The following is an 18736-nucleotide window of genomic DNA, read 5'->3' on the forward strand; positions in this document are numbered from 1 at the left end:
TAGGTGACCTATACCTGCGCATTGGGAAGCGCACGGAGAGTAACTGTGCTGTTTATTTTACAGGCCTATTTTCAGAAATACTGATGGAGCTAAATCAAACATATATTTATACCACATAGGTATTGTATAATGTTTTTAAATTCAATTGTATATACACTTTTTAGGTCTCGCCTAGACGAAAGCAAAAGCGGAAGCTTTTGCTGTCTAGGGCGAGACAACTTATGTAATCACTTTGGGGGGAATGTGGACAGCAGACTGTCACGAGCTTCTCCTGCCGGAGATTTGACCTCATGAGCGCGCACGCCCAGCTCGGCGCCATGCACGTCCCCTGCCACAGACACACACATGCACACGCAGGCAGGAAGGGCCACACACACACAGACACGCGCGCGCACCGCGCACCCCACCCCCGCCGGCGCATACATAGAAGCGCCCCCGGCCGCCGCATACATGAGTTCTCACGCCCCTCCTCTCTATTCGGGACTCACCGGGTCGGCTGGCGCTCGGCGGCGGGCCGGTCTCTCCTTCTCCAGCGGGGGCTCCCTCTTGTGCACGGCCCCCCCGCCATGGCTGGCACAGCATCTCCGGTCTCCCTCACGACTCGGGAGACCGGAGGACAACAGGCAAAGCTTCCGCAAGGCAGTCGGAGCGGACCCACCTCTTCCCGGCCCCGCCCACAACCAGGCGGCGGGCCGGACATCTGCTTCCGGTGTTTTCCTCCGGGCTGAGGCGGTGATTGTTTTAGGTCTGGAGTTAGCTTTGCTCTTTTGATTTTCCTAAAATAAGTTATGAAAGCGTGTTTTGTTGAATCCCAGTTTACACTGTGACGTATATTATGCTTATGCAATGTTTGAATTGCGTGCTGAGTTTCTCTTTTCCTGCATCCACCCGTGCACATCCAGAAGGCTGCACCCAGTGTGAGTGAGTCGCAGAAGGCTAAAAACTGCCGCCAGGGAATGTGCTTGCATTCCTTAGCCTTGAATCTTTGGGCACGAGGGAAGGTCAGAAGTAGAGTAATGCGTGAGTCAGTTTATCCGAATTTATTACATTCTGCCCCCTCCCCCGTGCCTGCTGTCAAAAAAGAGTCGACGCTGAGGAGAAAGGCCGTCGGGCATTTCACAAGCAAACTATTGTTGTCACAAACAAACCCGGAGTGACTGCCCTGGAAAAGGGGGGGGTGCTGGCAGCTCTGTAACTGACTCTACTGTGCTGTGAGTGTTCGGTATGTGTGCGTTTGTGTGTGCCTGTGGCCGCATCTCCCACGGCAGAGCTGAGGGTCACCTCACCCCCTCCACCCTCCAGGGGTCCCTCTCCATCACCCGCAGGAGCGTGTGGCAGCCCCTTCCAAGACCAACAACACCCGACAGCTTCTCCGGAGATGCGTTCTCTAATGCGGCAAAAAAGACATTGCAGTCGAGTGCTTTATTTCCGAATTCTTCATTCTCTGTGTCTTATCTATATGTTATGATGCAACGCGTTAATTGGGGGTGGATATATCAATTTGTTTGATGGTTATAAATAACATGTCATTGGCCTTAGCCTGTTTCTAAGCGCTCCCAGCTTTGACACCGAGGAAACATGAAACACACGGAGATAAAGCCGTCTGCCCAGGATCACACACAGTGTACTGGCAGCGAAGCTAGAATTCGAGCCGGGATCTGATGGTTTCCCGGTCAGTAATTTAACGGTCAGACCTCATAGTTCCAGGTGTGTGTGTAGGATACGTGAATATTGTAGTGACACTGTACGGTAAGAATTGAGGCTATGAAATAATGACGTGTTTTATTTATAGCGCATGCTGCGGCGAATTTTGCTTATTCGTTTGTAGTAAATTAAAGGTTTCATTATTCTCCATACCAATGTTACTCCTTTTATCGACCGGTGGACAATGAAATGCAGAGTTCACTGTGCGTAGATTGAAACCTGGTGCCAGCATGAAACTCCCACATCCCCGCAACGAGCTGCGAACTGTTTTTTTTATTCATTGATTGAGCGTAAACCTGTTATGCCGACGAGCATGTAAACGTGTGTATTTTGTGATGTTTTTATGACGCTCTGTATGGAAATGTGAGGACTTTCCGACAAATGTAATTCCTAATGCAACAGTCATTGCGTTTGTTTCTCGGGGGTAGTCTGTTTCTGAGCACCCATAGTTTGGCAGAGAAAATAAACGGGGCACAGACAAAGCCATAAAAAGATTTGCCCAGGATCACACAGATTACAGGTGGGAGCCCAATTCAACCACAGATCGCCGAAACTGGCCATGATCTTCGTCGAAATATAATATATGAATGCTAATAGTGATCATGTGAGTTTGATGTGTGTTCATTTAAGTAAAACCTCAATCGGAAATGTTTTCCAGACGTTCTGCTATTAAACGAGGTGTACTTAAAACCAACCCTCTGCCACAGATTAATCACGAAGCATGATGTATGTATGATACGTTACAATGTGTGATCTTTGGCGTGTTGCAAATGGCTATAGGGAGCTCTTCCTTCTCCTTAACAGAGGGGACGGGTACCCCACCGTGTGCTTCACGGAAAGGGAGGCATTTTGTACTGGCGAAGGGTGTGGGGTCGAAAAGTACTGAGGCCTGCAGTACTTTCCATGTCACCCAATCGGCATCGACCTCTTCATGGGTAAAGGAACCCACAGAGAGAGGGAGAGGGGCTACTGTGTTGGCAAGAGAGACGAGATAAGAGCGAGCCCCAAGATCACATAAAGCTTGTGTCAACAGGGTGAGCTGGGATTAGAACACAGATCTTCTAAATTCTCAAGGCAAACATTTAGCCACTAGAACAGGTTCCCCATGACACTTTTATTTCCACCCGAGCACGTTTATTTCAGGAGAACTTTCGCCCCTTCGGTGTGAAGATGTTTGCACGCTCACGTGACAGCATGTTCCTTATTCTCACAATGACATCCTTGCCATGCCGATAAAAGTCCAATATCTATCCGCATGATACAATTCGACAGCGGCTCTCGTCTTTTCAGGGTGTTTTTAATTTAAACATGTGTTGTGGTGCAGCAGGGAGTAAGGGGGGGGGGCTGCGTCCAGGTCACGGGGTGAATGCCACAGTTAGGGCTCGTTCTCGGGGGTGGCAGTAGTGTCACGGCCAGCTTGGGTAGGAAGGGAACCCGTATATTTCATGTAGCTGAGCAGGATAATGCACCAATTATTTAACACTAATCTTCTTTACCCGGCCTTTCCACGCCCCAATACGAATGTCACTCGGGTGGGCACACCACGTGACCAAGCCAAAGCTATAATAGCTCCTGCACACCCTGTGGTGACATCAACAAGCACCGGGGTCGAGGGTCAAGCGAAGGTTGGAGTGGGACGGGGCACCACCTGAGCTGTCAGCAAGGAAAGGTAACTGGAGTAGCAAGGATTACCGCTAAGTAATCAGCGTGTTACCTCCTCAAGCCTTCCTCTTCCTTCTCCTACTCCTACCCCTTAGGGAACCGACAAATTACCGAGGCCTGAAGCCCACTATCCAGGGTTGGATTGGGATTAAAAATAGGCCCGGGCACGCTAAAAACAAGCATTTGCAATGCAATAGGTCTCGCAACTGCGAGTTTTGGACCTATTGGTATTGTAAATTGTATTGTAAATGACATTGCCTTTTATTTACGTGTTAGTTTTTACAACATAAATAAAAGGGATTGTCATTTACAATGCCAATAGGTTAAATTCTTGCAAATGCGAGACCTATTGCATTGCAAATGCTTGTTACATATTGATAGCAACCAGTGAGTGTCAGAGGGATCTACTCCGTCCTGACGAAGGGGCTGCCATAAGCCTCGAAACATGTTGACTTTTCAAGGAGAATCAGCACATTAATTGCTTTGACTCTCCGACACACTGTTTTTATTAATACCAGCCTATGACCAATAACGTTTTTTTGAATCCATAAGGCCAGGTATTTTTTAACATCACTTTGCCATTCACCCCTGACCCTACCTCACTCACTCAAATACAACTCACATTGCACTTACAAAATCAAAGTGCTCCAGCGTAGTCGCCAGTCGCAGCACGCCCCGTCCCGCAGCGGGGCGGGAAGACGTACGCTCTCATTCTATCTGAAGCGCACACAACAGTTCTGGGTGGATGACCAACTTTTTGTTGGCTACGTGAGCGCCAAAAAAGGTTGGGCCGTGCACAAACGGACCATCTTTCGGTGAGTCGTTCTGTGCATCAAAGCATGTTACACGTTGGCTAAGAAGGAGCCTCCTGTGGGTATGCGTGCCCATTCTACCTGGGCAACGGCAGCCACTCCTGCTTTGGGGCGCGGTGTTCCCTTGCAGGACATCTGTCAGGCAGCTACGTGGGCCTTGCTGCACACGTTTACCAAGCATTACTGCCTTGACATTCAAGTCCGTAGAGACTGCTTCTTTGGCCGTTCTGTTCTCCGTGACTTTCTGGTGTTATCTTGGTTCGCAGACCCACCACCGGGGTTGGTATTGCTGGGGTATCATTCTACGGTAAGGAATCTATCACTAACGTGTCTCTTTTAGATGCACAAGTGTGAGAAAGTGCCATCTTTCTTGCATATTATGCCCCCACTTTTTGCTCAATAGCTAATGTACTTTGACTGAGTGTGCCCTGGGTTCCTGCCAACCAGGTACCCGGGGCCTGTGTTCCTTCCCTAAAACTGTGTCGTAACCTAAACCCAATTGGCATCTCTGGCCACAGGTCAGCCCCTGGTAAATGGTACCCTAGATACCCAGGGCACTGTGACCACAGAAGACCCCTAAGAGCTGCAGCACTTATTGTAGGGGCACAGGTGCAAGAGCCCTGTGCCCCTACAGTACCCAGGGCCATTCCTGGGCACTGTACGTGCAGTGATGCCATTAAGAGTATATGGTGCTGGGAGATTGTCATTACAAACTCCACAGCACCATAATGGCTACACTGAAGACTGACAAGTTTGATACCAAACTTCTCAGCACACTAAACCACCACTGATGCCATTGTGGGATTTAATATAAAATGCACTACAGAGGGCATCTTAGAGATGCCCCCTGAAACCTAACCTACAATCCACATCTTGTCTGAGAGGCTACCTAGGCTGCCACACAGCAGACATGTTGCTGGACCCCTGGGTTTGAGAGCCCCCCCACTCTCCTGGGCCTGAAACAATGCACATCCTGGGATGAGGTGCCAAGCCTCCTCCCCCAGGATGGACAGGGTAAGCTTCAAAGGCATGCTGCCTTTGTGGGCTTCTCCAGGCCACTTGCTGTACTCAGCAACTGGCCCCCACCTGTTCTGACTACCACTCTGGCGGGAAGACTGGCGGGAAACCCTACGAGAGGAAAGGGGGTGTGCCAGCCTGTGCCAACTCCACCCCTCTGGTGGGAGAGGCGAGGTGAAGCACAACTCCGGGCTCCGGCCATCTTGAGGATGGGGAGCCCTGCCCAATCAGCGATAGGCTCCTGCCCCCCTCCCACAGGAGAGGAGCAGGATAGGGGGTGTACTCATCCCAGGACAGGGACTCATTGGTCCCTGCCCTCACCCTACCTGTAACACCCCTAAATTTAGTATTTAGGAGCACCCTGAACCTACCTTCCTCAGATCCCGATTTGAATATTATAAGAAAGAAGATCAAGAAGAAGACCTGCCGTGCAGCTGCTAACAAGAGGACAACACCAACTGACTTTTCCCAGCCCTACCGGCCTGTTGGAACCTGCTCCTGCTAAATCCCGGCGTCTCCTGCGGACAGCAACCTTGAAATCCCCGGAGGACCTGCCTGCCTTGAACCTCTTAAAGACTGGGACTCCCATGAGCAGTGGTTCTGCTAAAACAGCAATACCCCTGGTGCCAGCCAGGAACCGCATATCCAGCCCACTCTGCACCTGCCGAGCCCGGCCTATGCCCGAGTGGACAAAGACCCTGAGGACGTCCCCCGGCAATTGTAACCTGAAATCCAGTGCCCAAAGACCCTCCTTGACGACCCAGACGACACCTGCAGACTCACAACAGGAGACCTCTCCAACTGCAACCAGCAGAGGATAAGATTTCCCGACGTCAAAAGACACCCCTGCACCCGGCACCCCCCGGCCCCCTGTGCCCAACTCCTGGGTGTCTGCCTATGCTCCAAGATCTCAACTTACCCCTCGAAGTGTTGGTCGCTCCTGAAGAATCTCCGTCCCCGAGCCTGCAGCCTTTGTTCACCTTCCAAGATCTCCATTGATTAACATTGAGCGCCCTACGGCTCAAAAGCACCCTGCACCCAGCCGCCCGAGTGGCCCGGGCAATGCATCCTTTGTCATCATCTACTTACCCATTTGACCTGAAGAAGTGACCAGGAGCCCAGCTCCCACAACCGCGTGGCCTGCTAGCCAGCAGCCACCAACCGCAGGCCCTCTGCCTCAAATTGGATAACATTGGGCCTAACTACCTCTGCACCCGGCTGCCCCTGTGCCGCTGTGGGTGTACCAACTGTACCTACCTGACCCTGGGAGACCCCTGAGTCTATGCCCAGAACCTTAACTCTGCCAGTCCAGAACTTACCTAAAAGCTGATACCTCACTTTTCTTCCATAGGGTAATATTGACAAGTTTCACTTGGAAATTCTTCCAAGTGTGGAGTTTTGAAACTTTAAAATATTCATCTAAAATCAGCTGAACAATGAATTCTGATTTACTCACCTGTTAACAGGAGAGAAACCAGTGCTGCATCTTTTAGCCCAGCACTGACCCTGAAAAGTAATTTTAATCCTACTTACCAGTAACTTGTATTTCCTTCCATAGGAATCCATTGTCTGGTTTTCACCTGAAAAGTTTGTGTCGATTTTCACAAACTACAAATATTCAATAAAAATCGCTTGTCTGACTTAAATGCATTCTTTCAACTGTTTACAGGAGATGCACCAGTGCTGGATCCAGGATCCACCACTGAGTAAGAAAAAGTAACTATAACACTACTTACCAGCTAAGTGAATTTCCTCCCATTGGATAACATTGGTGATTCTATGTGAAAAAGTTTTTGTCAACTTTTAAAATACAATAATATTCTTTAAAAATCACTACTGTAGCCAAAACGCTTTTACTCAACTGTTAACAGGAGACGCCCAAGGACTGAATCTAGGATTCAGTCCTGTGGTTAGAAAAGTAATCCATAAAGTAACTAATTGCATTTAACTAGAAATTCCCATTGAGCTCCATGTTGCATTGTGTTTGAAATTTTGCTGCCCATTGCAACAACTGTAACTACTGTATGTGAGAAAGTGCCATCTTTCTTGCATGGGTATGCCCCCGCTTTTTGCTGAATTGCTGATGTGCTTTGACTGAGTGTGCCCTGGGCTCCTTCCAACCAGTTGCCCAGGGCCTGTGTTCCTTCCCTAAAACTGTGTTGAAACTAAAACCCAATTGGCATCTCTGGCCACCTGTCAGCCCCTAGTAAATGGTACCCTAGGTACCCAGGGCATAGTGACCAGAGAAGACCCCTAAGGGCTGCAGCACTTATTGTGCCACCCTCTGGGGCCCTGTACCCTGACACCCACACACTGCCTTTGTAGGCAGAGTGTCTGAGTACAGAACTAAACAGAGAGTCTGCATGGCACACATCCCTGTGTGCCATGCCCACAAGCTCACTGCCCTGGCATTCATCAGTTACCCCTCTAGCTGGGTGCCCTAAGTCAGTGGTGTCGGCACAGGTGCATGATCCGTGTGCCCCTGCAGTACCCAGGTCCATTCCTGGGCACTGTAAGTGCAGTGCTGCCATTAAGAGTATGTGGTGTTGAGAGGTCGTCATTACGAACTCCACAGATCCATGATGGCTTCACTGAAGACTGAGAAGTTTGGTATCAAACTTCTTAGCACATTAAACCCGCATTGAAGCCAGTGTGGGATTTAATGTAAAATGCACGACAGAGGGCATCTTAGAGATGCCCCCTGAAGCCTAACCAACTGCCAGTATCCTGACTGTGTGGCTACCGAGGCTGCCACCACCAGACATGTTTCTGGACCCCTGGGTCGAGAGCCTGCCGCTCTTGGGGGCCGGAAACAATGCACATCCTAGGACGAGGTGCCAAGCCTCCTCCCCCAGGATGGGCAGGGGAAGCTTCAAAGGCATACCGCCTTGGTGAGCTTCTCCAGGCCACTTGCTGTACCCAGCAACTGGCCACCACCGTTCTGACCCCCACTCTGGCGGGAAAAACCGCGGGAAACCCGAAGTAAGGGAAGGGGGTGTGCCAGCCTAGGCGAGTTGAAGCACGACTCCGGGTTCCAGCCATTTTGAAAGCCCTGCCCAATCACAGCTAGGCTCCTGCCCCCTCCCACAGGAGAGGAGCAGGCTAGGGGTTGTACCCACCCCAGGACAGGGACCCATTGGTCCCTGCCCTTGCCCTACCTGTAACCCCCCTAAAATTAGTATTTAGTCGCACCCTGAGCCCTCCTTCCTCAGATTCCGATTGCAACAAGAACAACAAAAAGAAACAATAAGACCTGCAGCGCAGCTGCTAACAAAAGGATGACGCCCACTGACTTGGCCCCAGAACCCTACAGGCCTGTTGATCCTTGAACCTGCTCCTGTGAAACTCCGGCGTGTCCTGCAGACAGCAACCGCGACAACCCTGTGTGAGAAGTTGGCCTGATACAAGGTGATCACTAGAACTAGTGAGCATCATATATCAGTCCAAACAACCCTTATGGTGATTGGTTGTAAGTCAACCTTATAGACCAGCTATCCTAATGGTAGCATGGACAAAGCAGTCTTAGGCTAAACTCTTTTGGCACGTGAAGCCAGCTGTTTACCACAATATAACCCCTTGAATACCAGATGAAAGGACACCACACAGGTTGTTATGAAAATAAACAATATATTTATTAATAACAAACACCTCTGAACTCTTTATGAGATCAGAGGGCTGAGCACATGACAATCTCTCAAAATACGATAAGTTGCACAAAATTACAATGGTGCCCTAGGGGCACGGCAAACCATATACTAAGTAAATTGAATGTGTAAGTCGATAGAAGTAATGGAGCTGTCCAGAGGCTGTAAGATCGCTGGGACTACGCTATCCTTACTTTAGGTAAGTAATAGGAGGCCCACGGAACGCGTGTGCAGAGTGTGAACTCACACGCAAGATGCGTAACAACGTCTATGGACAGTACAGTTCAAGAAAGAGGTAAGTACGGACAATCCTGACTAGTTAGGACTAAAACGACTGTGGAACTGGACACTAGGAGAGTCAATCTACCCTTGAGCACCGAAATGCTCTTGTTACCTCACCCACGGGCTGCGGGTGCATAGGTGCAAAGTCGTGTCGGGTTCCGGCGTTGAAGTCTATGGGGCCTGGAGGAAAAGATGCTGCAGGCGACCAGGAGGACGATGTCCGGTGTGATCCAAGGGTGGATCAGAGATGCTGAAGACCTGAAAGCCGAGGGGACAATGTTCAAAGTCACTAGCCAGTGACTGGAGTGAAACCAGGAAGGAACCAGATGTCGTCGCGATCAGGTGAAGAGTGGACGCTTGTCTCTGCAGCCACGTGGACCAGGAGGTGTCTTCGACGACCAGGATGGAGGCACGAGCTGTCCCACGCAGGCTCTCGCTGTCGGCGGTGTCGGCTCCGGATTTGGACTCAACAGGCCTTGGCAAAGGCAACCCACGCGGTGAGTGGAAACGGCGTCTGGAGTGGACCAGGAGGGTCCAGGGTGCTCCTCTTTTGGAAGGGAGCAAGGGCCAGTCTGGAGCAACCAGACTAGCAGTGTAGTTTTCAAAGTTCGTCGTCTAGGAGGCCACTAGCCAGCCTTCAAGTGACCAGACAACGCGTCGAGCAGCAAACCAGCAGAAGGGCCCCACGCAGATCTCGTGGAAGCTGGAGGGCTGATCTTCGGTGCAGGGGCTGCTCGGAGCTGGGGCTTCTCAATCCCCAAAGCACTTGGTCGAGTTTACCTCGGGAGTCGTGCTGGAAGCCAAGTGCAGTTTCTTTCAAGATGGCCGGTCCCACGTATCTCGTCGCACCCACGGGTCTCAGCTGTGCTGCAGATGTGAGTTGAGGTTGGAGAGGTCTGGGAATCCGGGTCTCGTCTGGATCCTCGAGGGAAGACGACAAAGTGAAGCCGCTGGACGCTTGACGGTGCCTGCAGTTGCAGGGTGGACACTCCTTGCCCACAAGGGAGATTTCTTCAGTCTTCTGTGGAGCAGAACGTCGAAGTCCAGAGTTTCTTCTTGTAGAGTAGTTCAGGATTAATCTAATTTGGAATGGGACCAGCTCCTACCTTTATCCTGCTAAAGGGGGCTATACTGGTGACTAGGTCCCTCCCCTGGGTGGGACCAGGAAGGGGGGTGGTTACACCCCCTATCCTTTGTCCGGTTTTCGCGCCAGAGCTGGGGCAGGGATGCCCCAGCAACTGGTTTGAACCGGTGTATGCACAGGGCACCTTGTGTGCCCCAGGCATGTCTCATTCCTTTCAGGCCTATCCTACCCAATACACAAAATCCTGTCTGGGGTGGTGCTAGCACCTCCCAAGGCAGGAAACCCTTTGTCCAAGCCTCCCTCGCTGGAAGGACTCCCAGCAGCAGGAGGTCAGACTTGTGTCTGTGGTCGCAGCATTCATTTTGTGATGCCAAGGCTCGAGTTAACTTTAACCCGGGTTCACAGTTACATACATGTCGTGTCCCTCTAGAATGGGGGAATGCTACCCCCGTCGCCAGAATTGGCGAGGGGGTAGTATTCCAATTCGTATGACACCTTACTCGACATGTTTTGATAATGTTATACCAGAGTTAGCATTTAACCGCGAGGATTATAATGCACTTAAGAGTATATGGTATAGCGTTATCATGGAACAGCTATTAGGACTTGGTTCCGCAAGCTGCAGACGGGCTCAGCTCATGCCAGAGCATCATCTCACATAATTCCAAGCACTCTGCCTTCAGGATTGATAAGGCCTGCCATAGGAGTGACTGATAGGAATATATGTGTCCATTTTAGGGTTAGATATAGGTATACTATATCTATAGCAAAGGGTGATTACACCACCTTGCCACAGCTGTCTTAGCAGCCAGTTGTGTCAGTTTGGATGGCCAGCCAGGGGTGGCATAATACATGCTGCAGCCCCTGGTAGGCCCTGGGTACACCTATGCCCTGGGTACCTAAGGTACACTGTACAGGGACTGATAAGGTGACCCAGTATCCAATTAGATATGTACCTAAGGTACATGGAGTCCATTTTAACAGAAAGAGCAGGAAGCCTGGGGTCCTGAATAGCAGGATCCCAGGCCAACTAAGTAAAAAACCAGCAAAACACTAGGCAAAAAGTTGGGGGTAACCATAGTCCGATATCCACCTTCCTACACCCTGGAGGACCTTCCTGCCTTGAACCTTCCAAAAGACTGGGACTCCCACGAGCAGTGGTTCTGCTCAAACCGCAATACCCCTGGTGCCAGCCAGGAACCGCGAATTCATCCCACTCTGCACCCACCGAGCCCTGCCTGTGCCTGAGTGGCCCAAGACCACGAGGACGTCCCCCCGGCGACTGTGACCCGAAGTGCAGTGCCCAAGGACCCTCCTCGTCGAACAAGACGACGCCTGCAGCCTCAGACCCAGGGACCCCTCCAACTACTATCAAGAATTCCCGACACCAAAAGACACCCCTGCACCCGGCGCCCTGCCTCTCCTTGTTCCTTCCTTTGGGGTACCTTCCTCTTCTCCAAGAACCCATCTTACCCCTCGAAGTGGTGGTCGCACCTGAAGAATCTCCGTCCCTGAGCATGCAGCCTTTTTTCACTTTTAAACTCTCCTATTGGATAACATTGAGCGCCCGATGGCTCAAAAGCACCCTGCACTCAGCTGCCCGAGTGCCGCTGAAAGTGCATGTTCTACCCAACTCTACTTCCCCACTTACCCTTATTAAGTGACCAGGAGCTCAGCTCCCACAGCTGCGTGGCCTACTTGCTTGCAGCCACAAACCAAAGGCCCCCTACCCTCCATTGGATTGCATTGTGCCTTCTCTCTCTACACCCGGCTGCCCCTGTGCTGCTGAGGGTGTAACTACTGTTCCTTTCTGCCCCTGGAAGACCCCTGAGTCTATGCCCAGAACCTTAACTCAACCAGTCGAGTACTTACCTACAAACCGATCACTCACTTTTCTTCCATAGGTTAACATTGACTGGTTTCACTTGAAATTTCTTCTAAGTGTGGAGTTTTGAAAGTTTAAAATATTCATCTAAATCAGCCGAATAACGAATTCCGTATTACTCACCTGTGATCAGGAGAGAAGCCAGTACTGTACCTTTTAGCCCAGTACTGAACCGAGAAAGTATTCCTAACTGTACTTGCCCATAACCTGAATTTTCTTCCATAGGAAACCATTGACTGTTTTTCTGTTAAATTTCTTCTAAGTGTCGATTTTTGCAAACTAGAAAGCATTACACCTGAAAGGATTTGTGGATTTAGAGTCATATCAAGGGGCGGGCGCCTCCTTTCACAGAGGGAAGAAGTCAAGGGGCTGCACCTATGCCACCGAAAAAGGCTCCTGCGAAGGTGTTCAGCTATTTCACTACTACAGAATAGAAATGAGTCCTCATCCCCTCATCATTTTTTTATCTATAATGCTACTTAATAGAGTTTCTGATATTATTCAAAATTATTAGATGTTAGTAATCTACATTTCTAGTGAAGGGTAGACTTTGAGTTTGTATGTTTAAGGAAATGGGGTGTATTGTGTGGTTTGCTACCTCACTGTATAATATACTTACCAATCCCTTTAGTGCCTGTAGGTTTTGTTTGTCAAATCTCAAGGTCAACCCTGGGTAGCTGTGCTGTGATCAGCAAGGCTTACACAAAAGAACAAGTGTAAAGCATTTAAACAGGAGCGAAATAATTGAAGAAATACACGAGACATTGAATAAATCCGCCACCAATTTATAAAACAAAATAGACTGTATTTTTAGACACTACAAAGAAAAAGATTCACCAGAGGGTTTACAAGGTATAGTACATATGCAGTTTTCACTTGACCACGAACAAGCACTGGCAAATGCAACAAATTTGTCAGTCTTTTTCAAGGAAATATGTGGGTGTCAGTGCGGTTACTAAAGTTACTTTAAGTGACCATCTTCGACAGGGAGCCAGTCGGGGACCAACATGGTTCACAGAAACAGTTACCTCAAAGGTAGAAGCAGTCTTCAGGGAGTTCCAGGCACTTTTGGCGCTTTGCTATAGATTCTAAGGAGTGGTCCTGATCCACGGGATACAGGATGCTGAACATGCTGTAGATGCGATGCCAGTCATTGGGGGCCTTCCTGCGGCAACTCCTTGTTTCATGGGCTTGAGGCAGTCCTGTCCACAGTGGTCAACGTCCCTCGATATTGTTTCAGCCCTGGCAGAAGTCCAGTCGCCTGGTATCGCGGTCACACCAGCATCCTTCCTTGAGCAATAACTCACCATTTGTGTGACCAAGCTGCACTCCAGCGTTCTCAAGTTCAGCACACTCTGGTGCAGCTGTGAGCGTCTGGCCCTGATCACTGGTGTTGCGTGGTGATGAGAAGCTGTTGCTTGAAGATTTGGACTCCCAACTCACCCCACCTGGCTTTTTCCGCTGTTGTGGGCCCTTTGCTGCGAACTGGGTCCGCAAACTGACCCATGAAATTTCTTGTTTCAGCTGGGCTCCTAAGATGACTTTTCCAAGATCAGCACACTGGTACCGACCCTTTACTAGCCACCAGGGTCAGCAGGTATGGTCCACTCTGGTGCAGCCTCTCTTTGCCTGTTCCCCGGTACAACAGGACAGTCTTTCTTCCTTTACAGTGGAGATCTGATTTCAGGGTACCAGTGATACCTTTTTATGCCGAGAAAATGCCCTCTAGATGGGCGCAGGCAGTAGCAAATGGGCTAGTAGGATCCCACCCTCCTGATGACCACTTCCTGCGAAGTGTGCCATCTGGCTATTTCAAAATGCACCCTTCTGCCGACTTCCAATATGGTTGGACCCCTCGCTCAGTCTGTTGAGCTCCATCGTGCACCCCAAATGTGTGGCTACCAAGGGGGCTACACGCCTCATAAAAATCAGTTTGACAGGTTTCCTTTCTCCTCCCTGGGTGCCAACTAGTCTATGTAACAATGGGGCTCCTTCTCTCCCAATTTACCCCATATACTCTACAAAGTCGACTTTATCGTTGAAGCTCGTCTTTTGGGTCACACCAATGTGGCTTCCTGCCAGAGGGAGGTAATGCAGGCCCCTGCTGTCTCCTTTCCTGAAAGTCGTTAGAATGTCTCCCTAGGAGGGCCGAAGGCTTCTCAGATTCAAGCTCCATGTGCAACTGTTACGGACAAGGAGATGGAAGTTGGCAAAGTGGCAACTTTGTAAAAGTTGCACACCACAAAATGTTAAATTAATTTTGACAAGAGAATCCAGTCTGGCTTAATGTCATGAGTTGTTTGACACCTTGGAAGTTTCACTTTTGGTCGCACCATTCAGCAGTTGGAACATCTATGCCGTCCACGTGTAACCCTGTACTCGCCAATGGGTTAACCAAGACTTTCCACAGTAAAAACAGCATTTTTGCGTTTCTATTGCAGGGCATGAAAAATGCATGTTCTGCCCAGGAAACATCCCGCAGTCTGCTGTAGGGCTCAGTAGGCCTTACATAGGGATGACTTTCACATCTTACCGGAAGAGGCCTGGCTTTGCCACTGTTGCCAGTGGCAAGCCCATGCTAGCAGTTACAAATTGCTTGTCTGGTCTGCAGTGGCAGACTGGGAGAAATGTTTTACTGGTGTCACATCCAGGGTGGCACAACCATTCTGCAATCGAGATGACCTTCTAACTTACATACCGTGTGTACCCTGGGTACCATATACTAGGGGCTTACAAGTAAGTTAGCCTATGCCTATCTGTTAGCAGACAATTGGACATGGACCTTTTAGGGTCGGGCCACTGGCTCTGAGGTCTGATTAGCAAGCCTTAGTGTTCAACTGCAGTTCAGCTGAAAAAACTGCTGCGTCAGTCCAATAACTTGGTGGTGAACATAGAAAAGAGTCATTTTCTTACAGTATGTTTCTGCATTGTGTGGTTCACCGATGTAAGAAAGTGCCCTCTTTTTGCTGAACTGCTGATGTGCTTTAACTGAGTCTGCCCTGGGCTCCTGCCAAACAGGTACTCGGGGCCTATGTTCTTTCCCTAAACTGCATTGAAAAGAAAACCCAATTGGCACTCTTGGCCACAGGTCAGTCCCTTGTAAATGGTACCAGGGAAGGCCTCTAAGGACTGCAGCACTTATTGTGCCACCCTTAGAGGCCCTGTACCTTAACACACACACACTTCCTTTGCAAGCTGCATGTTTTGGTGCAGAACAAAGTGAAGAGTCGACATGGCACACATCCCTGTGTGCCATGCCTCCAACCCACTGCCCTGGCATAGGTCAGCCACCCAAAGGGTACATGGCATAAGCCCAGTACTCCTACAGTGTCTAAGACAATTCTTAGACATTGTAAGTGCAGCAATGCCATTAAGAGTATATGATACTGGGACTCCACAGCACCATAATGTCTTTACTGAAAACTGGGAAGTTTGGTATCAAATTTCTCAGCACATTAAACCCATACTGATGCCAGTGGGGGATTTAATGAAAAATGCACACAGGGGGAATCTTAGAGAGGCCCCCTGAAAAACGCCCTAACACTAGTGTCCAGGCGGAGTGGCTGCTCACCAGCTGCCACAACCAGACATGTTTCTAGACCCCTGGGTCTTATCCTGCAGCTCTCGGGGGTCTCAAACAATGCATGTCCTGGGACGAGGTGCCAAGCCTCCTTACCCAGGATGGGCAGGGTCGATGAATCGGAAGCTTCAAATGCTTGCCACCTTTGTGAGCTCCCCCAGGCCTTTTGCTGCTTCCAGCAACTGGCCCCCACCGGTTCTGACCGCCCCTTTAGGTGGGAGAATTGGCGGGAAAACCAAGTGAGGAAGGGAGGTGTGCCCACCTTTACCAACCCCACCCCTTAGGTGCGGGAGGCGAGATGAAGCATAGCTCTCAGTCCCTGCCACCTTGCAGGTGGGTGGACTCAGCCAACCAGAGTGAGGCAAATTCTCCCCTCCCACTGGAAGGTGACATAATATGGGGTGTACCCCCCGCAAGGAAGGGCCCATTGGTCCCAAAATGTCCCTACCTGGTACACCCTGCTATCTAGTTTTTAGGGGCACCCCTGAACCTTGCCTCCTCAGACAAGAACCGACCAAGAAGGAAAGAAGGACCGAAGAGCCGTGCTGATGTTAAGAAGAGGACGCCCAGTGACTTGAACCCACCCTACCAGCCTGTCACCACCTCGAACCGGCAGAAGCAAAATTCTGGTGTGTCCTGCAGCCAGCAACCTCAAGAACCTTAAGATCTGCCCTGCCTTCCACAGATTAGTCTGTGTCCCGTGAGCACCGGATCTGCTCACCCACAATCTCTGGCGCTGGACAAATGTACGAGTCTGCGCCACTCTGCACCCGATGCCCACAGCCCGAGTTTGAGTGGCCCAACGCCACGAGGAGTTCTCCCCGTGATCCTGACTTGAGATTTGGTAATCTATAACCCGCCTCGAATCTCCCAGCAAAGCCTACAGCTTTTTTACTGGAGGATCCCCCTGACCGCGACCGAAGCTGGTAAGGAAGATCTGACGCCTAAAGACACCCCTGCACCCAAAGTCCCAAGGCCTTAGGTGGCCCAACCGACGGTATCCCAGCATCCACAGGCATCCCAACTTACCTCTCCAACCGGTGGTAACCTCAGGAAGACCTCCGTCCGCGAGCCTGCAGTCTTTGTTGAAACCAGAGAATCCCCATTGAAATCAACATGGCACCCGACACCAAACCATCACCCTGCACCCAGCCGCCCCTGCGGGTATACTTGCTAAAACGAATGCCCCTTTGCCCTGAGCTAAACCCCAGGAGCTTTGCTCCCATAACCTTGTGGCCTGCTTGTGAGCAGCCACCAACTGGAGGCCCCCTATCGCCCATTGAATACCATTGGGCCTCAGCACCTGGCTGCCCTAGTGCAGCTGAGGGTGTTTTGAGAGTGCATTCTTGACTATGGGGGGAACCCTGGTTCTAACCCCAGAATACCAACTCCCACAACAAAGTACTTACCTGTTAACCAATAACTTCATTTATCTACATAGGAATACACTGTTTTTCCTTGTAAATTTTTCTAAATGTGGAGTTGGTTTTGTATTGAACTTTAAGAAAACTGCAAAGAACTAAAAATTGCTTACTTACCTTTTCTCTAGGAAATGTCCTAGTGTGATATCTTGGTGTATCACACTGAGTACAATAAGTAATCCAGAAAGTAATCTGCAAAGTAGTTACAAATAATCTAACAGTATTTCCACTGTATTTAATGCATTTACAAACCTGTAATAAAGTCATTTTCATTCAGCAAAAAGTGGCGGAAACCATGCAAAAAGAGGTCTCTTTCTTACAACCGACACCTGCTTTAGTCCCTGCGTTATTTAGAACTTGCGTACTTTGCTCACCAGTACCAGAATATGAAATTATTCAAAGTGCAATTTTCATGCACCTAAAGGAAAGGGATTAATAGGTTAATGGTATTAGATTTATAAACTGCAGCTGATGTGCAGGGTCCTTTGAGAGAAGAACAGAAATAATTCAGCGAACCAACTGGATAAATGATCCTTTTTGGGTTTTCTTCGGCTGGTCAAGTGCAATGAAACGTATGCATTAGTTCTAATAATGTATTGTGCCCTTTATTTTTACATTCCTAAAATTAGTTGACTTATGTTTTTGCTTTTAGGGAAATGAATTGGAAATGACAGTCATGATGGTTGTCGAAGCTCTTTGTGAGCTGCATTGTCCTGAAGCTATACAGGGATTAGCTATTTGGTCAGCTGCAGTTATTGGAAAGAGCTTTGGCTGGATTAATTCGGTTGCACTTCAGGCAGACGGTCGGTAAGTAAAAACGTACATAAACATTTTGTCAATTTTACATTTGTCATTTTACAGAATTAGTGACAATTGCTCATAATCCGAATCTGTATTTTGTTATCCAAGCAGTTGTAAAATTATTGTTGTATCGGTTTCTTTGATAGGTAAAGAATGGCACCTTTTATCTAATAATTGATTACACTTGAACAGTTTGGGACGTTGCTGTTTTCCTTTTTTACAGAGTATTAATTCAGTCAGGATGCCAAACCAGCTGTGTGGTTAAGTTGCTCTGAACACTCTGTAAATGAAACCTGTATAATATGTCTTTTTTGTGCGCACACACCCGCCCACCTTAGCCTCACGCCCTCTCCGCTCTCATTCTGTTGATTGCTATGGGTGCTCCAATCCTTGAATTGTGTCAGGGAGCGGAGGTTGTACTGGTGTATAAATCAAGTGTTCCCCGGTCAATTATATTCCTATCAGCCTAATTGATTGCATACACAAGTTTGCTGGCTTAGGATCCTGGTAAGAATTCAGCTTTGGATATCAAGAAAAAGACATCATAAGCTGCTTCAAGTGGGCTTTAGAGTTGATACATCTACGATAGACCAGGTCTTTTATTTTGTCATTATCTATTGCAAGACTGTTTTGCTCGGGAGGGGCAACTTATGTCATCTTTGTCGATCTAAAATAGTCTGTGGTTGATGCTGTGGCAGGTTCTGAAGACGATGGACATGCCTCACGACATCCTATCTTTATTGATTATGCTTCATGAAAAAAAATTGGCCCGGGTCAGATGGGGAGCCCAGAGCCAACTGACTGATAAGATCATGGTGTCTAAAGATTAACGTCAAGGGTGTGT

The 18736-nt window shown here is 49.2% G+C and overlaps 1 protein-coding gene across 1 annotated transcript in view; it reads left to right on the forward strand.

The window, feature by feature from the left end:
* Nucleotides 1-18736, forward strand: part of SMG1 (SMG1 nonsense mediated mRNA decay associated PI3K related kinase) — a 1634890-nt gene that overhangs the window by 531104 nt on the left and 1085050 nt on the right. The window contains exon 23 of the mRNA XM_078665250.1: nucleotides 17744-17898. Within this exon, the coding sequence (XP_078521376.1) occupies nucleotides 17744-17898 (155 nt within the window). The remainder of the gene's footprint in view (nucleotides 1-17743; nucleotides 17899-18736) is intronic.

This window comes from Lissotriton helveticus, chromosome 10, assembly GCF_964261635.1.
Source record: "Lissotriton helveticus chromosome 10, aLisHel1.1, whole genome shotgun sequence".
In the NCBI taxonomy this organism is placed as follows: Eukaryota; Metazoa; Chordata; class Amphibia; order Caudata; family Salamandridae; genus Lissotriton; species Lissotriton helveticus.